This window comes from Lithobates pipiens, unplaced genomic scaffold (genome assembly GCF_037356315.1).
Source record: "Lithobates pipiens isolate NorthernLeopardFrog02 unplaced genomic scaffold, aLitPip1_a1.2 Scaffold_27, whole genome shotgun sequence".
NCBI lineage: Eukaryota > Metazoa > Chordata > Amphibia > Anura > Ranidae > Lithobates > Lithobates pipiens.
Window position 1 is genome coordinate 161,035,635 of NW_027507788.1, and position 23,657 is coordinate 161,059,291.

General features: G+C 43.2%; 1 protein-coding gene across 2 annotated transcripts in view; it reads right to left on the reverse strand.

Moving 5' to 3' along the window:
• The window catches only part of ROBO4 (roundabout guidance receptor 4), a 202,668-nt gene that overhangs the window by 99,486 nt on the left and 79,525 nt on the right, over nt 1-23,657 (reverse strand). For both annotated transcript variants that reach the window (XM_077457781.1, XM_077457782.1), the window contains exons 3-7: nt 17,438-17,595; nt 7,395-7,515; nt 6,796-6,934; nt 5,515-5,642; nt 224-345 (exon numbers count right to left, since the gene is read on the reverse strand). In XM_077457781.1, the coding sequence (XP_077313907.1) occupies nt 224-345; nt 5,515-5,642; nt 6,796-6,934; nt 7,395-7,515; nt 17,438-17,595 (668 nt within the window). The remainder of the gene's footprint in view (nt 1-223; nt 346-5,514; nt 5,643-6,795; nt 6,935-7,394; nt 7,516-17,437; nt 17,596-23,657) is intronic.

Genomic DNA, 23,657 nt, shown 5'->3' on the forward strand with positions numbered 1-23,657 from the left:
TGGAAAGTAGAAGCTGATTGGTTGCTATGAGCAAAGGCAGCAGATGAGCGAGCACTTGTCTCTTTTGTGAATTCCCCCACTGAATCATTTGATCTGTTTTTGGTGCTGAAATCTCTGCACTGCAAATTACCACTGTCCACGTGGATCACTTACTCCATGATGGGAACGACTACTACAAGGGACAATCAGTGCTACTCCAATGACAGGAGTCCATTTATCTCACCTTCCAATGCAGCTGCACAGAGGAAGAGTTCTGCACAGTCACCGTGTCCAGATACACTCGCACATTTGTTAATTCTTGAAGGAAATCCTTCTGTCTGTCCCTCTGACCCGTATCCAGAGGATCTGAAAAGACACATCGAGTACAACCATATCACTTACTGCTCCATGAATTTAAAGTGGAGTTGCCCCCCAAAAAATAAAACTACTTAAAAATCTTAAAAAAAATCCCAAAAAAATAATTGGCAAAAAAAAAAATTTTTACTCACCTCTAAATACCGGTTGCTAGGGGGTCCCTCGTAGTCTGCCTTCTTCATTGCCCGGGCTGGTGACATCACTTCCCCTCGCGCCGCACATTCACCTGGGACCTGTCACGTGTCCCAGGTGACTGTACGGCGTATCACGGAGCCCTGCGCCGCTCGCGCATGCGCAGTGGGTGCCCGGCTGTGAAGCCACAGCCGGGTGCCCACAGTATGCATGACGGCGCCGCGAGCGGAGCGGGGAGCGAGGGGGGGGGCTTCGTTCCCCCGCATCGCTGGAACCCGGGACAGGTAAGTGTCCGATTATTAAAAGCCAGCAGCTGCAGTATTTGTAGCTGCTGACTTTAAATTTTTTTTTTTAGGGGGTACCCCACTTTAAGGCTGAAATTTAATCTACTTATATTTTGCTTTTCCAGAGATTTCCTAGGCAGGCTGCATTTGCATACAGACCACCCTATGTAATGCCCACAGCTCCCAACTGTCCCTGATTTTGAGGGACTGTCCCTGATTTGAAGCAATGTCCCTCTGTCCCTCTTTCCCTCTCATTTGTCCCTCACTTTGGTCTGATCTATATAGTTGTATATAAAATGCACTCTTTCAAAAAGTGTTTTCCAGTGCTAAACCTTTCATCCAAATTCTAAATTGCTGCATTTGTAAATTTTTTAAAGCCAATATAAAGGAATAGTAGGGGTAAAGAAAAAAGCTCTTGTGGATTTAAATAACCTTTTTTTGGGTTAATTCTCCTTTAAGGGGGTGTGGCAAGAGGTGTGTCCTAAGCCTACATACATTTGTTAGTAGGTGTCCCTCATTTCAAAATGTTGTGAGGTATGGATGAGCCTCCATGTTGGAAAGAATGGAAATCCAATGAAAAAAAAGGGGTAGGCCAGGGACCATCAAGCTGGGGGAGACTGATGTAAGGGAGAACTCCGGGGACTCTAACCTAAGGGATGCTCAGGGAACCCTGATTTAAGGGGGAACACCGAAAACCCATTACACTCTTGCCTTAGACAACTACAGACAGCAACCCTGCTGGGAAGCCAGAGTCTGGTCTGAATAATGTGCCCTGGTTTCATGTGGTCTGAAACCCGGACACATGATTCAAAACCCAAACTGTCTGGGTGAATCCCGGACAGGTGGCAACCCTACTTCTAATGCACATTATGAGAAGGTCACAATGTGCAGTGAAATGCAGTGAAATCAAAGTATGTAATTTCAGTACAGGAGAGGACCTTGTACAACTGTGGAAGACTGAAGGGAAGGCTGGAAGTCAGCTATAAAAATTACTCCATAATTGTTGGTAAATGTGCAAATCAGATGACTTTTCTGGCCTTTTTTTCCACTGTTGGTTCTCTTTTCTCCGGCTCTCCTGTTGTCTGGGGAGAGCGTGTCTCTCTCCTTCTGCTGTTTTTTTCAAAAATAAATGTAATGTAAAGATTAAGGGAGAATAGAATCGCAAAATGGAGATCAGAGGTCCAAGGAGCCATAGTGAGATCCACACAAAATGAATATATGTATAAAGTAAGCTTGGCTGGACTGACCTAACCACCCCCAGACACACCTGTTTTGCTTTAAGCTGGCCATGCACTATACAATCTGATTCTATCTCCTTTACAGTCTCTTGACCATCCACTATGTAGTGCAAGGCCTCCCAATTGTCCCTGATTTGGAGCAATGTCCCTCCATCCCTCATTCCTCCCTCATGTTGGTCTGATCTATATAGTTGTATATAAAAAGCACTTTTTATCTTTCAAAAAATGATTCCCAGTGCTAAACCTTTCATCCAGATTCTAAATTGCTGCCAATATTAAAGAATAGAGCTAAAAAAAAAAAAAAAAAGCACTTGGCAATTAACCTTTTTTGGGGGTTAATTCTCCTTTAAGGGTGTGTGGCAGGGGGCATGTCCTATGCCTACATACATTTGCTAGTAGGTGTCCCTCGTTCCCATCTCAAAATATTGGGAGGTATGTGAATGGAATGTTAGGTCTGACATATACAGTTCTGGTAGATCTGAACAGTACAGAGATTGTATAGTGTTCTGCCAGCTTTAGTAATTTACACAATTACACAGACATCTTATGGACAGCCGTTACATAGTTAGTCAGGTTGAAAAAAGATACAAGTCCATCTAGTTCAACCACAAAAAAATAATAATAATAATAATATCATATAATCCCATATACCCAATTCTGTATCCACAGTTGATCCAGAGGAAGGCAAAAAACCCCAGCAGAGCATGATCCAATTTGCTAAAGCAGGGGAAAAAATTCCTTCCCGATCCCCCGAGAGGCAATCGGATTTTCCCCGGAACAACTTTACCTATAAATGTTATTACCCAGTTATATTATGTACACTTAGGAAATAATCCAGGTCTTTCTTAAAGCAATCCACTGAGCTGGACAGAACCACCTCTGCAGGAAGTCTAGTCCACATTTTCACAGCTCTTACTAGCTCCCCCATGCTCCTTTGTATACACAGAGCTGAAGAAAGTATTTAATAAATTAGCCTTCTCTTTGTCCCCAGTCACCCACTCCAGATTATTTTGTAAAGGGCCTACATGCTCAGACTTGACCTTTTTACTATTAATATATTTGAAGAATTTTTGGGGGTTTGTGCTACTATCGTTTGCAATCTGTCTTTCATTTTGAATTTTTGCATCCTTGATTTCCTTTTTACATATTCTGTTATATTCTTTGCAACATTTAAATGACACTAGTGTTCCTTCATTTTTATATTTTTTAAAAGCTCTTTTCTTATAGTTTATAGCTTTTTTTAACTTTGACCGTGAGCCACATAGGTTTTATTTTTAGCCTTTTATACTTATTACCCATGGGAATATACTTTGCAGTGAGATCACAAACAGTCTTTTTGAAGAATTTCCATTCTGTTCTGTGCCCATTGATGCCAATATTCTCTCCCAGTCTAGGTCCTGGAGAGCAGCCCTCATCCTTGGAAAATCTGCTCTCTTGAAATTAAGTGTTTTTATCTTTCCCGTATGTGATTTTTGCTTACAGCTAAAATCAAATTAAATCATGTTATGGTCACTGCTACCCAGGTGTTCCTTTATCTGAACATTAGTAATACGCACTGCATGGTTTGAGATTACCAGGTCCAACAGAGCATCATTCCTAGTTGGGGCCTCAATAAACTGGACCATAAAATTGTCCTGTAATAGGTTTATAAATGTTTGCCATTTAACTGTCACAGCAGTGCCATTACTCCAGTCAATTTCTGGGTAGTTAAAATCCCCCATTATTATCACTGTCCCAGCCCTTGCAGCCCTTTCTATCTGTGCAAGGAGCTGAGTCTCCACCTCCTCATTAACATTGGGTGGTCTATAACAAACTTCAATGATTAACTTTGAACTACGCACATCTGTATGCAGTTCCACCCATAATGCTTCATACTTCTCACACTCTCCATCCACCGGGTCCTCTTTCTCACTCGTTTTGAGATCACTTCTCACATACAGACAGACCCCTCCACCTTTCATTTTTGCTCTGTCTTTCCGAAAGAGTGCATAGCCAGGAATATTAATAGCCCAGTCATGTGAGGAATGAAGCCAAGTTTCAGCAATACCGATTACATCATAGCTCTCCTGATGCACCAGAGCTTCCAACTCACCTATTTTGCTTGGCAGATTTCTGGCATTGGTGAACAAACATTTTAATGCATTAATACATTTTGACCGGTCACATGCTATCCTCTTGGGTGTTCCGAGATTGCAACTAGAACTTGCTACTATACTTACCTTGGGTTTATGTGCTTTGGTTACCCTACTACTAATGCCCCTAATATTACCCTCTGAAATATGTTCCACACTGACTATGTCTATCTCTGGACCCTCCCCCCCATCACCTAGTTTAAAAACTCCTCTAACTTTTCCCAGCTGATCTGCACCCTCCTCATTTAGGTGCAGTCCGTCCCTTCTATAGTACCAGTTATCAACTGAGAAGTCATCCCAGTCCTCCAGGAACCCAAACTCCTCCTTACTACACCAGCTCTTCAGCCACTTGTTTACTTCCCTAATCTCCCTCTGCCTTTCTGGTGTGGCTCAATGTACCGGTAGTATTCCTGAGAATACTACCTTGGAGGTAATTTTCCTCAATTTAGCTCCCAAGTCCCTAAAATCATCAAACGTGCACCATGACAGCAGGGTGTTCCCCAGCCCCTCCCAATAATCTGTCCACCAGATCCGTGATATGCCAAACCCGAGCGCCCGGTAGACAACATACAGTTCGGCGCTTCAGGTCTTTGTTACAGATTGCCCTCTCTGTCCTTCTAAGAATTGAGTTCCCTACCACCAGAATCTGTCTTTCCTTTCCCTTCGCTCCCCCCCCCCCCCCACACTCTCACTGGAGGAGTTCTTCCCCTGGCAGCTAGGAGAATTGCTCAGCTGCAGCAGTGAGACTGGGATCACCAATGTCACTCAATGGAGCGTACTTATTGGGATGCTCCAGCCCTGGATCGGCCTCCCTGGCACTTGCCCCTCTACCCTTCCTGACTGTCACCCATCTACTCTTTGCTAGTGCCTGCATCTCTTTGTCTTCACCCACCTCTGTGCTGGCCCCTGCCGGCACCTGCTGTGTACGTTCCTGGCTCTCATTTAATGTGGATGGTCCTCTCAGTGCGGACAGTTGCTTCCCCAGATTCAGGACCTGGGCTTCCAGGGAAACAATGTGCTTACATTTTGCACAGCAGTATTTGCCCTTGATCAGATGATCAAGGAACGCATACATGCCGCAAGATGTACACGAGTCGCCTCTCCACACCCACCGGCCATCGTACCTATTAATTTAATGAGGATTAGAGATTATACCCAGTCCAAATTACCTAACAACTAGCTTTCTGACACTAATACTCAACAAGACAATACACAGGTACTCACAGACCAACGTGCACCCACAATACACAAGTACTAACGATCCACACACACTACTCAGACAACACGCAGGTACTCACACTACACAGGTACTATGACCCCTGTTATAATCTCACTTTGACCAGTTAGACAGAGTTCCCACAGACTCAAGATTACCTTCCACCACCAGCTTGGCAGTGACAGACACCGTGTCCACCTGGTTCCTGGCGGTGCAGATATACTTCCCCGAATCCTGGACAGTCACCCGCTGCAGACTCAGAGTGTTCTCATTGGTTATAGCGTACCTACCAGGACAAGGTTCCCATGGTTAAACATTTTAAACAACCTCCAAATCCAAAAAATTTTCTCAAACGTTAACTGATTTTGAATCTACAGTGTTTATCAGAGTTGTTTTCTACAGTGTATTTCCAGACAGTTTTTTCTTAGTTTTGGATGGAGCAAGGAAGGATTAAAACCCCTGGCTGGTTTTTACTGTTATGCAGGGTTCCGTTAAATAGATTCTCTCATTTCCTGTCCTGCTGACAACGTTTTACCAGGCAGGAAGTGAGGGGAACTCTTCAACAGCAACACAGACACAATAAAATTGCTTTTCTTCATTAGAGTGGGTAAAGAGTAGAATCCCTGTCATAGTCCCTCTTGCAGATTTCCTCTCACTTCCTGCCTGGTGAAACAGAAAAGGAAGCGGGGGAAATTTATCTAAAGGGGCCCTGAATAGAAGTAATAACCCAACAGAGGTTCTAATCCTTCCAGTCCATCCGAAACAAAAAATTTTTTTTATGTACACATAATTTTTCACTTTTGGTTACAGGTCTCGTCCCTACCCTCAGCCTGTGAATGGACAGTGAGAGGAGAATCAGCACAATGATAAGCTCATCGCTCTCTCCACCTATCAGCGTGACCCATTACTACATCACAACTAATTTGCTCCTTGTGCTGCTTTGGCAACCAAACCACACTAAATTTCTGTATGATAATATAATATAATATAATGTAATATAATTATAACAAAACCAAACCTCACCAAATTCCTATATGATAATATGATATAATATAATTATAACACAACCAAACCACACCAAATTCCTGCATGATAATATAATATAACATAATATAATATATAATAAAATATAATACAATATAATATAATACCATATCATGTTGTATCATATCATATAAAATAAAATATAAAAATATATAATATAATATATTATAACAAAAATATAATATAATAGAAAATATGATCATACAATTATGATCTGCACCACTGTCTAATAAAGTCAATGAAAAAAAAGTAAAATAATAATAAAATAACTTTATCACAATAATTAGCAACATTTATTTTTCAGAAGTACAAATAGTTTGCATTAAAGCAGCCATGAAAAACATTTTTTCATACATAGACACCTGTACTTTCTAATAAGTTGTATTACCACTTACCGACCAATAGGAAGCGCCCCCTGCTCTTTGCTCCATTGTATGATAGGTCTGGGCACACCCTGGGCTCCGCATGAAAACTGCACAGTGTTGCCAGCCTTGGTGACCACATCCGCTGGTTTGTTGGTGAACAAAAGTGGCTCTGCAGGAGGGATGGCGGGACATGGATTAAAAACAAGCCAATCTCTTCTGTAAGAATTCATGGGTATATGCACATTAAGGGTACACACATATCATAAGGGTTTCAACATAAGAATTTAGAAAGGTGGTAAGAAGCATTTTTTTTTCAGAAATACTTAATTTAAAGCCATTCTTAAGCTCCAGCCAGTGACTGTGCCTAGGCTGAGATGATGTCATCAGTCTGCCACAGGCAGGAGGAAGCATTTTCTCAGTGTCTGCTCCCCCAGTGATCTGACTGTACATTATAACTTTGTAGCCAGTCACAAGGTGATGTGTGTATGTGTGACACAGACACATTACTTGGCTAGTTATGTCTGCTTTACTTCATCCAATAAAATTATATAATTTATAACACAAAACCTTTAATAAGGAGGTAAAATGTTCCATTGCAAATTGGACAGAAAAATGTAATTCTGCCTTACCCAGCACATTGATCTGAGCAGAACGACTCTTCTTCTCACCGGCCTGATTGGAAGCGAGACAGACGTAGACCCCCGAATCTGATCTCTGCGCACGAGCAATGGAAAGCTTACCGGCAGACACCTGCAATGGAAAAGCCGTTAACTGTACAATGTTAAGGGTCAATAAGGATTAATTAAAAAGCATTATTAAAGTTCTCTGTTCTCCTCTTACATTCTCTCTGTAGAATAGCATACATAAAAATCCAGCAGGTGTACAGAACCAGAAACTCAGCACAAGGATTGGGGACCCCTCATAATGGGCACAGTGGGCGCACACACCCGGGAATGTAGAACGGGGATGGTGGGGCCCCTCATAATGGGCATAGCAGGTATGCAGACCTAGGAGCTCAGCACAGGGATGGTGAAAGCCGTCATAATGGGCACAGTGGGTGTGCGGATCCGGGGATGTAGAACAGGGATGGTGGGGTCCCCTCATAATGGGCATAGCAGGTATGCAGACCTAGGAGCTCAGCACAGGCATGGTGAATGCCATCATAATGGGTACAGCAAGCGTGCAGACCTGGGAATGTAGTACAGGGATGTTAGGAGGCCATCATAATAGGCACAGCAGGTGAACAGACCCAGTAGTGTGGAGCTGCACAATTCTGGCCAAAATGAGAATCAATTTTTTTGCTTGGAATAAAGATCATGATTCTCGCGGCGTAACATCCTCTTCCACATTATACAAACAAATTGGGCTAACTTTACTGTTTCCTTTTTTAATTTAAATTTTATTCATTAACCACTAGGGATCCGCGCTATAGCCGAATGACGGCTACAGCGCGGACCTACTTTGCCGGGACGACGTCAATAGTGCACGAGCGGCCTGCGTGCCCCCTGAGGGGCGTGCACGGCGCGCTCCTTGAGGGGCGCGCGCGGCGCGCTCTGTGATCAGCGAGTTTATGAGACTCGCCTGATCACGGATCCGAGCAAGGGGTCGATCCCGACCCCTTACCATGTGATCAGCTGTCAGCCAATGACAGCTGATCATGTGACACAACGGAGCCGGTAATCGGCTATTTTTCCCGCGAGGAGAAAAAAAAAGAGCCGATCACCGGCGGCCGTGATCGGGACATCAGTCCCGATCACGGCCAGCTTACCAGTGCCCACCTGCTCCCTGCCAGTGCCACCTCAGTAATAAAAAAGTGCCCCCCATCAGTGCCCATAGTGCCACCCATCAGTGCCCACAGTGCCACACATCAGTGCCCACAGTGCCACCCATCAGTGCCCACAATCTGCCTCAACAACAGTGCTGCACCCCAGTGCCACATATCCGTGCCCATGAGTGTCATCTACCAGTGCCCATCAGTGTCCATCAGTGCCGCCCATCAGTGCCCAGCAGTGCCACCTATCAGAGCCACCTATCAGTGCCACCTATCAGTGCCCATCAGTCCCATCTATCAGTGGTACCTATCAGTGCCCCTTAGTGCCACCCATCCGTGCCACCCATCCGTGCCATTTTATCTGTGCCCATCTTTGCCCATCAGTGCCGCCTTATCTGTGCCCATCAGTACTGCCTTATCTGTGCCTATCGGTGCCACCTTATCTGTGCCTATTAGTGCCGCCTTAACTATGCCTATCAGTGCCCACCAGTGCAGCCTATCAGTGCCCACCAGTGCAGTCTATCAGTGCCCACCAGTGCCGCCTCATAAGCATACTTCAATGAAGGAGAAAAATGACCTGTTTGCAAAATTTTATAACAAACTATTAAACATGATTTTTTATTTTTTTTTATTTTGCATTTTTTTTGTTTGTTTAGCAAAAAATAAAACTCCCAGCTGTAATTAAATATCACCAAAAGAAAGCTCTATTTGTGGGAAAAAAATGATAAAAATTTAATTTGGGTACAGTGTTGCATGGCCGCGCAATTGTCATTCAAAGTGCATCAGCGCTGAAAGCTGAAAAGTGGTCTGGGCAGGAGGGGGTTTAAGTTCCCAGTAAGCAAGTGGTTAAAGCAGTGGTCATCAACCCTGTCCTCAAACCTGGCCTGTTAGTGGACAGGTTTGATGACCACTGCATTAACCACTTTCCGCCCGGCCTATAGCATATTGACGGCAGGGAAGTGGTTCTGTTATCCTGACTGGGCGTTGTATGACATTCAGCAGGATAATATGCCGGCACGTGCCTGTGGGGGCGCGCAGCGCGGCGATCACGGGTGCGGCGTATCAGTCTGACACCCCACATCTCCGATCGTGACTTTGTCAGAGGCTTCTTACCAAGTGATCAACTGTGACCAATCACAGCTGATCATCGCGTGAACTAGGAAGTGCTGGTAAACGGCATCAGCGAACTCTCCCTGTCAGAGGTGGGTGTCTGTGCTGATAATCAGCACATTGATTATCAGCACAGCACCCTCAGATGTGCCAATCACCTGCCAATCAGTGCCCAGCAATGTCGCAAGATTAAAATCTGTCAGTGCCGACTACAGTGCCAATCACTACCCACCACAGTACCAATCACTGCCCAGCAGTAACACCTCTCAGTACTTATCAATAGATCATCATCAGTGCTGCCCATCAGTGCCAATCAGTACCACATATCAGTGACTGTCAGTGCCGCCTGTCAGTGCCCATCACAGCTGTCTGTCAGGTTCCATCAGTGCCACCTATCAAAGCCCATCAGTGCCACCTATCAGTGCTGCATATCAGTGCCGCCTATTGGTGCGCATCAGTGCTGCATATCAGTGCCGCCTATCAGTGCCCATCAATTCTACATATCAATGCCTCCTCATCAGTGCCACTTTATCAGTACCACCTCATCAGGGCCCATCATCAGTGCCTCCTCATCAGTGCCGCCTCATCAGTGCCAATCAGTGAAGGGGAAAACAACATTTTATGACAGAAACTAAGAAAAACTAATTTTGTTTAAAAAATGTTGGACTTTTTTTACTTTGTTTAGAAAAAAAAAAACCCCAGCAGTGATCAAATACCACCAAAAGAAAGCTCTATTTGTGGGAAGAAAATTATAAAATCGCGGCCCGCGGTCCGGCTTTGAACGACCTGCCTGGTTATTTAAACATAGACATCTTTTGTGCCCCCCGGCGATCTCCCAGCGCCGGGGTCACAAAAGATATATAGTCTGGCTGCCTCGGAGGGAGGAGGCAGGATGAATGCCGTGCAAACAGGAGGAGAATTTCCTGTTTACACGGCAGCTGTAATAGGAAGTCCCATCTCTGCCATTGGACGACTGTTCTGTCCATCAGAGGAGGCGGGACTTTCTCTTAAAGGGGCCATTGTGTAAACAAGGAATTCTCCTGTAGGATGTCTTTGGCCCTCGTCCTGTCCTCCATGGCTGTACTGATAGTAATGGTGGCTGCATTCCTGGCAATGGTGAGTGAATTCCTGGCAATGGTGGGTGCATTCCTGGCAATGGTGGCTGCATTCCTAGCAATGGTAGGTGAATTCCTGGCAATGGTGGGTGCATTCCTGGCAATGGTGAGTGAATTCATAGCAATGGTGGCTGCATTCCTGGCAATGGTGGCTGCATTCCTGGCAATGGTGGGGCTGCATTCCAAGCAATAGTGGGTGCATTCCCGGCAATGGTGGGGCTGCATTCCCGGCAATGGTGGGTGCATTCCCGGCAATGGTGGGGCTGCATTCCTGGCAATGGTGGGTGCATTCCTGGCAATGGTGGGGCTGCATTCCTGGCAATGGTGAGGCTGCATTCCTGGCAATGGTGGGTGCTACATTCCTGGCAATGGTGGGCGCTGCATTCTTAGCAATGGTGGGCGCTGCGTTCCTGGCAATTGTGGATCTGCAGATGGGCACTGACCCTTATTTTGCTTCACAGTTCCTTATTTAAAATGTAAATTTTTATTTTCCTGAAGCTTCCCTCTTAAAGTGAAGGTGCGTGTTATACGCCAATAAATACGGTATATCCAAATAATACACTTGAGTTCATCTCTTCACCACACACAGCCACAAAGGCAAGAGAATTCTTGTTGGGTAGTGTATTAGTGCTCGGACGAACACACTTAGACCGAATTTTAATGGTTCAAAGAATGTCAGGCAAAATCGTCGGCCCTCTCGCATGTTCAGTTCATCAAATCTGGCCCCCTTTGAAAAAAGTTTGGACATTCCTGGTGTACAGTGTTGCATGACCGCAGAATTGTCATTCAAATTGTGACAGCAATGAAAGCTGAAAAATGTCCTGGGCAGGAAGGGGCGTAAGTGCTCTCCTTCTCTCCACAGTATCCCTGCTCTTGATCAGATAGATTGATAGCAGTGTAGCCATTGGTTCCCACTGCTGTCAATCAAATCCAATGATGCAGGCGACAGGAGGGGCAGGGCTGAGTTTGGCAGTCTTGTCTATGGACGCAAATGCTGGACTCGGGAGCGTGCCCGAATGTAACCCCCCCCCCCCCCCCCCGGGAGAGCGCTTACCCTAGTGGATTATCTGATGCTGAGAGGAGCCGCGAGAGCCACCAGGGGACCCCAGAAGTTGAGGATCGGGGGCCACACTGTGCAAAACGAGCTGTGGCGGTAAGTATGACGTTTCTTATTTAAAAAAAATACAAAAAAAAGGGTTTGCAATCACTTGAAGCCTTAAAAGAACAAAACGTTACAATGTTTATTGTTAGCTCCACAGCTAAGGAATGTTGTAAAACTTGGCAGATTGGATTTTTTTTTTTGTTTTGACAGCTGTCAGCTTGAGCAGAGAACTCTCTGCATAGAATCAGGAACATGCTTTGTTAAGATCAGAAGGGGGCAAAATCGTGCTCTCGGATCTTAACGATTAATCGTGCAGCTTTAGTAGCTCAGCACAAGGATGGTGGGAGCCCCTCATAATGAGCACAGCAGGTGTGAAGACCTGGGATCATAGCACAGTGATAGTAGGATGCCCTCATAAGGGGCACAGAAGGTGTGCAGACCCAATATCTCACCCAATAGTAGGCTTGCCCCTCATCCCTTTAAAACCAAACACATATTAATTAAACAGGTTCTGAGGCTAATTTAATGCTGATAAGGCACCAAGTGAGTTTAATTACCACCTTAATCAGCCATAGAACACGTGTAATTAATATGTGTTCAGTTTTAAAGGGATGAGGTGGCAACCCTACCCAATAGATTCCCCAAGAGATAGAGGTGACTGCTAGGTGGTCTAGCACTCTAACATCAACCAATGAAATTTCAGCTTTGGGCAGACTGACTATTGTTATATTTTACTACCTGCTCGGAGGTGTTTTGACACCCCAATAATTCTGTGGTCGTAGAGAACGGACTTGACTGGATAACAAGTGAAATTTGCCTTGATGATCACAGTGAAGAAATTGGATTTATTGAAGGTGTCACAGTAACACAACCGCCTCAAAAATCCCTTTTCATCTCTCCAGCTCATTATGAAAAATTCATATGGTTTAAATTAAATAAGAGCAAGATTAATGAGTACAATCTCGGAATACAGCGTAATCCAGGTACAAATCAATCATTGTCTTTAATTAACGTTCAGGTCCTAATTATTTGTTTTAATGTGCCCAGATTTTCTAAGACTACAATTATGGGGAAGGAGGAGTCGTCAAGGACACCAGTGAGGATTTTCAAGTCATATTTCAGCTTTTTTTTTTTCACTAACGAAAGTTATAATGATGAGACATAATAAAATATTGCACTGGTGCCATCTAGTGTTCGGTAGCTAAAATAACACATAACCAGGTTGGTTATAGTGAGACAGAACTGAAGGGATCAAAAAGCCTTCCGACCAAATAGTGTGTAGTCTTCTTTCTAGGATAGGAGGTATTCATGTGTCTCATTCCATCACCTAGAGCTGCACGATTCTGGCTAAAATTAGAATCATGATTTTTTTTTTTCTTAGAAGCTAGATCACGATTCTCTCACATTTCTCATGCCGTAACATCATCTTTCACATTAAAACAAAAAAAAATTGGGTTAACTTTACTGTTTCGTGTTTTTTTATTTTTTTATTCATTGAAGTGTATTTTTTCCCCAAAAAATTGAGTTTGAAAGATCACTGGGCAAATACAGTGTGACATAAAATATTGCAGCAGTTGACCCTTTTTTTCCCTAGGGTCTCTGCTAAAATATATATAATGTTTGGGGGTTCCAAAAGTCATTTTCTAGCAAAAAATATTGATTTTAACTTAAAAAACAAGTGTCAGAAAAAGATTTAGACTTCAAGTGGTTAAACTTCCTGCATTTACAGGTTGTTTAAAAACTTGGCAGACTCCCCAGATGTTTTTCTTTACACACAGAAGTTTCCCTTTGATCTAAGAAGAGTTAGTGACAATATTTCATTTTAAAAACTTGGCAGCCCAGATGTTTTGTTTTGACAGCTGAGTGAGCAGATAAGTCTCTCCACTTGTATGAAAGAATAGACAAATTCTGCAATAGAGATGTCAGAGGGGTTGAATCGAAGATCACAATTTTTTAACGATTAATTGTGCAGCTCTACCATCACATATCCCACAAATAAGAGGATTGTTCCTGATCTCGGGACAGTAGGCAGAGCCATGCAAATCATTCCCTTAAAGTGGAGGTTCACACAAAAATTGAACTTCTGCTTTTCAGAACCCTCCCCCCCCCTCACATTTGGCACCTTTCAGGGGGTGCAGATACCTGTCTAAGACAGGTATTTGCACCACTTCCGGGCATAGACTCCCGCGGGAGTCTACACCTCTTCCTGTCCCCCCGCACTGTCTGTTGGGACACACATGGGTCCCAGAGACAGCAGGGACAATTTGGATTGTGCAGTGCCACTCGCGCATGCACAGTAGGGAACCGGGAAGTGAAGCCGCAAGGCTTCATTTCCTGATTCCCTTACTGAAGATGGCGGCGGCAGCATCCGAGGACTGAGGGACAGTTAGGCCTCGTGCTGACATCACGGGGGAACCCATGGACAGGTGAGTGTCCTTATTTTAAAAGTCAGCAGCTGCAGTATTTTTAGCTGCTGACTTTAAAAAAAAATTTTTGCAGGACTTCCGCTTTAAGCCCCAACAGTCAGATGCACATGCAGAACTGCAGGACTACATTAGTCTACTACTTTACAGCCATTTATTCAAAACTGCATATAGTTGTTTCAGGCTATTTGGCCATCATCAGTGCAGTGTATGGAAACCATGGCTTCTATGAACTCAACAAGACAATATATCCTTATGGATTATAAGGCAATCAGTACATAGCACAGTAAAGCCTTAGGCTGGGTTCACATATGGGCGAATTGGATGCATCTTAAACCACATCCAATTCGCATGACACGTGAATTGTGATTGGCTCTCAATGGAGCCGGTTCACACATGTCCGGGGTGGCCGTGGTGTGGTTTCAAAAGAGGTTCTGTGCGTTTTTGGGTTCCTGTTCAAGTGCAAAAATTTACAGCTGAATCGATGAACAGGAACACACCGAACCCCGCACTGCAAACCGCAGCTGCACATATGTGATTCCTGCCTTAGTAAGATTGTGAAATCCCAGAACATAACCTAGTATACACAAGCACTATATATATTAGTGGATATATCAGTGGAATTAAGTAGTAATTGATTGAAGGAATGAATCCTTATGCAGTAAGCTACACGAGTAGCATCAAACAATGCTCCAATCATGTGTTATTGAATGTTACTGCATGCTACTCCTATTGCTTACTTCATGGGGAGCCATGTGTTCTATTTGTAAATGAATTAATTGCTACTCCTGGTGATTAATCACTAGAGATTTTAGATACACAAACAAATCTGTGTAGCTCTAGCTCAGCCATTCTCAACAAGGGTTCTGTGGAACATTGGGGTTCCTTTATGGTGGCGAGTGAACCAGTGGCATGGCACCAGTGCCCATCAAAGCAAGGGGGCACTACACTGACCAACAATGTAAAGCTAGAGATAGCATATGCTTTACTTGTAATCAACAAGACCTGCCACTGCCTTTTGGGTGGGGGCAAAAGGGTTCCACCTTCATCAAGGCCTGTTTCTTTACTGGTTGAGTGTTTGGGTTCAGTAAAGATTGGGTGTGGTCTCCAGGCAAGGCCCCTTCCTATGTTCAGCGTTGATGGTCTTTTAAGCATAGAGGCAAGGAGCGCTAGCTTCATTGAGGTGATGTGGACAGTGAGTCCAGCCAAGTCATGGGAGTAGACATTTCTAGGAGAGCAGCAGAATGCAGGGACTACTGGTGCAACTGAGTAGAATTAGATTTCTTCTGATCACTTAGAACTCAGGGACCCTGGTTGGGTTCACTGTGCATATCACAATCTCAGGGCTGGTCCAGGGAAGGCCTGGATCACCGGAATTGGCTAGTGCTCCTTCCCTGCATGCTGAAATTATATTTTCTGCTCAGTACTGACTGGAAGGGGCCTCCATGGGAGACTGCACCCCCTCCCTTACCAAACCTTAACTCTCAGACAGTAGAGGAGTGACGAGACAAAGCAGTAGAGCAATTCTCACTTTTTCCACTGCATAACAACATAAGTGACATTCTTCAAACTGGCCACCATTATGAGGGATAGTCTTGCAACTGACCACCAATGTAAGGAACGTAGTTCCCACTGCCCAGAAATGTAAGGGACATTTTCCCACTAACCACCAATGTGAGGAACAGTCTTCCATCTGACCATCAATATGAAGAGCATTATTCCCAATGACTACCAATATAAGTAGAATTCCTCCCACTGACTACCAATGTAAGGGACATTGTTCTTAATGACCATCAATATAACAAGGCAATCTTTCCACTAAGGTGGTACTGTTCCACTGATACTCATGTAACAGGACTCTTTTACACTAGCCACCAAAGTAAAAGGGAACTTTTCCACAGGCCACCAATATAAGAAATTGCTTTTTTCACTGACCACTAATGTAAGGGGTGTGTCTTCATTGATCACCAATATAAGAGAGAACATCTCTACTGACTATGAATGTAAAGGAGCATTTCACCACAGATCATCAATGTGAAGGGGCACAAAAATCAAAAGGGCTACTTTTCTACTGACCACTAATGTAAAGTAGCACATCTCTGCCAATGTAAAGCCTCATACACATGATTAGACTTTGTACAAATTTTCCAGTGGATTTTTGTACAAAGGGCATCGGCTGTGAACTTTTATTGCATGCACACAGTAGGACTTTTTCAGCCAACTTTCACCAAATCACGTGGTTTTCTGCTCTTTACCACCACCTTTGGTCAACTTCTGTATTGTTGTCTGATCTTTTGCATTGGTTCTGCACACGATCAGACTTTGCTCCCTCGGACTTTTGTTGCCAAAAGTTTGTCCGTTCGCACAGCCAACAAAAGTCCAATGAAAACTGAAAAAGTTTGTCTGATGGAGCGTACACACAGTCGGATGTTGCCTTAAAACAGCTAATTTGCATGTTTGTTGTCAGAAAGTCAGATTGTGTCTGTGGGCCTTTAGAGGGCACTACACTGACCGCCAATGTAAGGGGGTCCTCCTGCACTGACTACTTATGTTAGAGGGCACTACATTGACTCTCAATGCGAGGAATACTTCATCCACTGACTACCAATGTAAAGGGTATCTGTCTCTAATGATCACCAATTTAAAGGGAGCAATACAATGAACACCAGTGTAAGCAGAGATATACAATGACCCTCAATATAAGGGGGCGCCCCAATTAATACCGGAGTAAGGGTTGACTACAATGACTACCAATGTAATGGGGCACTTAACCAATAACCTCAAATCCAGAGTCCTTCGTCCCCGGACCACCGATTTAAAGACACTGCAATGTATTACTGGTTTCTTCTATTTACCAAGAAGTGATCAGAATACTGAGAGCTTAAAAAAGTTTCAAGAGTTCCTCCATGGTAATAAACTTTGAGAAACCTGATCTCTCCTATTAAGGTGACTAGCAGCAAGTGGTTAAATCTCTTTGTAGAAAGAGATTAAAATCACCTGTGTAGCTTTTCCCACTGTGATGGCCATTAATTATTTCATACATTTAGATGGCAGAGCAGCATGAGGGACCTTGCAGCAATTCTAACCCACCCTCACCCTAAAAGAAAATAAGTCTGAAGTGTAAAACATGAGTCAGGTTTCTGCTCTGTACCGTGTAATAGCTGCTGTTCTGGTTCAGAATAATTCCATCTTTCTCCCACGTCACTGTCGGCTCTGGATGTCCCTTAGGCGGAGAGCACTCAAGCACCAGTGGTCTGCCTGCTGCCACCATCTTATCTGATGGCTCCTGACGAAATTCTTCTTTTAGAACTGGAAAAAAAATCACATTCACTTACACATGAAGAACAACGGTTTCCTTAAAGATGGTGTAAATTGAAAGACTAAAATCTCATATCATGTTCTCATAACATTTTAAGTGAAAATCCATATTCAATGTTTTTAAATCTGCATTTCTATACATTCATTTCTGGTGATCCTGGAATGATGTCTTTGTTCACGTACTTCCTGCTATAGGGTGACAAAGCTTTGTCCCCATCTCTCAGTTTTGCTCCCACATTGTCATCCTGTCATACAGGTTTCCGATGGAGACTACAAATGGTAATTTTAACACATATTTTGAAGGACCATTGTTGACACCATCAGGAAAAAGCCATGAGAAATGTAATTCTTTAAGGTACACAGATCTTTAGCATACTCAAATGTCATTTGTTAAGGCTCTGGTGCCCAACGTGTGGCTTAGGGGCTGCATGCGGCCCTTTGGGCCCTTGCAGCCTATACTGAATTATGTCCTTAGTCTCCAACAACTCCTATAGCATGTTTGCAGTTTCCGACTATCCCTTGTAGCCTTCCCGAAGTGTCTGACTATGTCCTGTAGTATGCCTGCAGTCTTTGATCATCTCTTCTGTCATGCACACATAACACACACAGTCCAGGTGCAATTAGTAGAACTTGCATTGTAGTAAAGGCAGAAATGTTCTCAACACACCAGTGGGAAGATAGCCCAACTGAGAGCACTCATGAATACCAACTGTGTAGTGGAGCAAGTATCAGCTGAATTGACAGCATCTGTCTGGAGGGGAAAAATGTGGCTGGCCATTTCATACCCAAGCAGAAAGATGTCCAAGAGATTGTGAGCCAGAAGCTTTCCCTCCTCATCTGGAACCTTTCCCTGCCTTTAATACTGGCCCTGACAGAAGAGTAACCTGTCCTTACACTACTCACATGCAGGTGTACGCCGAACCTGGGAGCCAGGGCCCTAAATAGGCTCTGCCGAACCCAAGATAGCTGCTAGAGTCACATGGGGCAGCAGCATTCAATCATACAGATTCCCCAGTGATGCTGGAAACCATAGAGGAACCACGTTCCTCTTGACTTCTTCTCCCCCTGCTATGCCACTGTGGTTGAGCACCACCTGCAGTGGGGAATATAGACTGTGCCTGCATATATGCCCAAAGCTTTTTACCATATCCTTTAGTGTGTCTGATGTCTCTGACACCGAATATTGACTAAATATTATATGTGGCCCTTTGTGATGTCAGCGGCCGCACATGAGGAACACTATAGTAAGAAAGATGACTACTACACATTTACGGTTTGTTTGCACATTAAACCCTGACCCCCAACCAGAGTGGGAATAGTTAAGGGTTTTAATTTCTGTACATGACCCCATAGAGGAGCTTTTTCCCAAATTCCAGTCCATGCAACACCACAACAAGAAATTAAGGGTCATTAGGACAGAAAGGTACAGACAGCAATAGAAATATTGTCAGAGGTTCTAACCCTTCCCCATGTTTTTGCATCCCTCTTTTGAGAGATTTAAATTACTTCCTTCCCCGCCATGTAAAGGAAAGAGGAAATTGGATATATTGGTGTTTTGCCAACATCCTGAACATACAGAGAGTTTGTGCACCTACACCATAGTGCAGGGTTGGAGCAGCCCCCTTGGACTTTTTAGGCAGATATGGTCATAGAGATAGTTTTATAGTAAAAGGCAATATAATACCACTTTTATTAGTACAAAACATAAAAACGTATTTATATGTAGACATAGCCAACAAGGCAAGTCATGTAAAACACACAATACAAAATTAGAAAAAATGGTGGTACATCAATGCATATTTGTCAAACCCAACAAAAGGCAAATGTGCCCTGTGCTGCCAGAGACGAGCTGTGGTCCGTTAATAGGGATTTCATGCATATAGCCAAACATGTTTCAGAATAAACAATGTGTACTCTATGATGGGGTGATAAGATACTTGATTCCCATATCCTAATCCCATGCAACATTTATCCTGTCTGCTGATAATCAAGTTTAGGAAGTATGTGTTAATATGCTCTTCCAATTGCTCTTTTTGCTTTAGATATTGATACCTTTTTGGCTGGTGTAGCCTTCAGGGCATTTCTTGTGGATGTTTGCGGGTTGCTCATACTGGGATACACACCCACCCAACTGCTGCTCTGCGGACTGCTTCAGTCACTTTGGGAGTCCCCATTGATTTTATCCTTTGTGTTCGTTCTTTGGTTATTGTATTGTGTGATTATCATGTGAGTATCAGAATGGTTACATATATATATATATATATAATATATACACACACACACAAAATGTATACTCTTATATTGCTTGCTATGTTCACATTGTGCTCTATAGTGTGATTATCATGCGACTATGTTTACATTTCAGATAATGAGATATAAAATCACCCAGACATAATCTTCCCTGATGAAGGAATACACATTGTTCATTCCGAAACATGTTGGGCTATATGCAGGAAATCCCTATTGACTGACCACAGCTCATCTCTGGCAGCTCAGGGCACACTTGCCTTTTGTTGGGTTTGAAAAATATGCTTTGATGTACAATCATTTTTTCTAATTTTGTATTGTGTGTTTTACATGACTTGCCTTGTTGGCTATGTCTACATATAAATAAGTTTTTATGTTTTGTACTAATAAAAGTGGTACTATATTGCATTTTACTATAAAACTATCTCTATGACCATCTGTGCCTAAAAAGGGTAAGGGGGCTGCTCTAATCCTGCACTATGGTCTAGGTGTACAAACTTTCTTTCCTGCCGTGTAAATAAATGATGCTTCAGCTCCCAGTGCCTGAAACAACTCCACTGTTTGGGGGATAGTAGGAGGATGGTAGGAAAATATTATATAAAATAACATTTTAGAAAGTTATACCAGCAGTAATTAGACTAAAGGATGTTTTGAATGGTTGGCTAGAATTCTGCTTTAGAATAAAGTATATCTAATGGCAAAACAATTTTTATAGTTTTGTATGGCGTAGAATCCCTGATGTCCCCAGAATAACCAAAAATAATGTCCCCTGTTGGGGAAGGATGTGGTAAGAACTTAGCCTTAGTGTGGATTACCAGATTCTGAGGTTGAAGGGCTTAGAGAATTAGAATTAGGCCACCCACCTACCCCATATCTTATATAACGTCTTTTGGGTGACCAGTGAGTTCATCTGTATAGAAATTGCTACAGCTAACATTTTCAGAAGAAGACGTCAACAACAACATTACATTAAATATACCCTTGTGGCTGACAGAGACCAGTGTTCAAAAAAACACTTGAAAAACTTAATGTGAACAAATCACTAGGACCAGATGGCTTACGTCCAAGAGTTTTTGAAAAATTTAGCCATGTTATAGCCAGAACATTGTTCCTAATTTTTAAGGAAAGCTTATTGGCGAGAATAGTACCAGATGATTGTCGAAAAGCAATTTTAATTTTAAATCCCCCAAAAACTACAGACCAATCAGCCTGACATCAGTAGTATGTAAACTATAAGTAAACTATGATAAGGGACCATATCCAAGAATTTGCTGATGAAAATAGTATAATTTATGGGGTTCTTTACTGTTAGGGGGTAAGAAGGTGGACCTTCCTTCCAAAGTTGGTGATGCCAATGGGGAGTGTAGATAAATTAAAAAAACATTCACATGTGTTTTTTAGCAAACACAATCACATACACACACAGGTTGAAATGGATGGACTGGTGTCTTTGTTCAACCTTACCAACTATGTAATAGCGGGCTATTTTCTCAACCATTATTTTCTCCAGGGGCCCATTCGCACCAGCAAGGCCTATGCTGTCAATGACCTCATATGGCCATGTGACCATATAAGAAAGATGTCATCCCTGCCCCTTTGTGTACTTGCAGCTGTGGGGCGGGGAGCACATCAGCCGCAAATAATTGGCCCAGAACTGACAACTTCCTTTTGGGATTGGCTGAACAGGGGTACAGACCGAACACAAGCTCATCTCCTAAAATGTCCCTTTCACAACACAAAACACAGACTAGTCACTTGGAACATACACCAGAGCTGACATTCTAATATAATAAAGACTATGCGCTGCCCAGAATTGAACATAATAGAATACTACCAAAAGAATTGCACAGTCAGAGAGCAGGATGTCAGACAATACTGTGGCGGACAAGTCACTTCCTGTTTCCTGTTCAGGCACAGCACCTGGACGAGCGGGTTCAGATCTGCATCTGTACAGCAGATTCTCCGAACAATGATAAGGATACCCACTCTGGTGCAGATTATTTAATCAGAGACATTATTTTAAACTTTCTCTGCCAAACAACCTGGAAGGTTCTGGCTGCTCCTGACTTCCAAGGCTGCAGACTCCCATTTCAAACAAATCATTAGATGATCTGGTTGTTTATTTTTGTGGATTTTGTTTAATATTGTGACCGTATCTAGAAAAAATCCAAGTGTGTGTGTCCAATTTTTTTCAACCAATTTTGTGAAATGACAAGAAAAGCTGAAAATGTATTTTGGAGGTGGTTGTGGTGTAAAAAGATAATAATAATAATAATTTCAACCTTATCATTTAGATTCAACAAATCTAAATGTGATTGCATGAGGATTTTAATGCTACCACTTTTTTGTACTCATTAAAAATTGTTTGTAAAGAAAAAATGTAATAAAAATCATAGTTAGGTCCCATATGTATTGGGCTTCTGTTCATGTCAGGACCGCTTGTCTCATTATCCAAGTCAATGGAATCACAAACACAATTTAAAACAAATTGATGGAGCTTTAACATTTTGCCAACCACAATATGGGTGGGCCTTAAAGTGGATGTAAACCCACTCTCATCCTTTCTAAACTACTGCAATATTGTTTATCTAGAAGGATATACATGCCTCCTGCATGTATACTTATCTGTCAAATGTCTCCCCTCTGTCTGCTATGAAACTGAAAAACTGCAGATTTTGTGGTTGGGTCTGTTTTCCAGGGCTCAATGGGTGGAGTTGTGATGTCAGTAGACTCCCCGCCCTCCTTTATCAACATGCATTTTCTCCTGTGTATTTCTTACACTGAACTTCTGCTATGATCACTAACATCCAGTCAAAACCCAGAAAAGTCCCCACATGACTTCAGTATTCCAAATCATGCTGAGGTGTGGAACAGCCAATCCTTTCAGAGCAGCAGAAGAAAGGAGTGGGAGGGAATTAAAAAAGAATGCATGTCTCTAAGGGCCGGTTCACACTCGGGGCGATGCGAGGCGACACGACTTGCCGTGCCGCGATCTGACAAGTCGCCCCCGTTCTGTACAATGGAACCGTTCTAAGAGGAGCGACTTGAGTCGCTCCGTCTTAGAAAAAAGGTTCCTGTACTACTTTTGGGCGACCTCGGGGCGACTTGCATTGACTTCTATACAGAAGTCATTTGCAAGTCGCCGCTGAGGCCGCGGCAGGTCGCGGCGAGGCAAGTCGTGTCGCCTCGCATCGCCCCCAGTGTGAACCGGCCCTTAGGCTAGTGCACGAGATATGTAAATCACCTGTCACTCACAGCAAGGGGGAGGATTTGACAAAGTTTTCTCTGTTTGTCAAGATTTATCTCACTGAACAATAAAAGAGGATTGCTCAGAGCTGGATTAACTTTGTGTGGCAAGAGTGGGCTCAAATTATATAAAATCTTATACTCTATTATTATTCTTCTATTATTACTCATTATGACATGAAAAAAAAAAAAAAAAAAATTTGGGTTTACAACGACTTTAACGGCCATGTGCTGCACATTATATATTTATTTATGACAAGTATTTATATTGCGCCGACAATTTATGTGGTACATTATATATATATTTTATATTCATATCAGTCCTTGCACCCACGGTCCCTAACTTGCGCCCCTTGCAGCTTAACCGCTTAAGAACCAGCCGCCATCATACTGTGGCAGGTTGGCTCTCCTAGGCGAATCATCGTAGGTGTACATCGGCCCCTTTAAGAGTGATAGGGGGCATGTAGCCGGCGGCCGCAATGTCCGCCGGCCACCCGCATTCGCTCCACAGAGAGCCAGAACGGTGATCTGTCAATGTAAACAGACAGATCTCCGTTCTG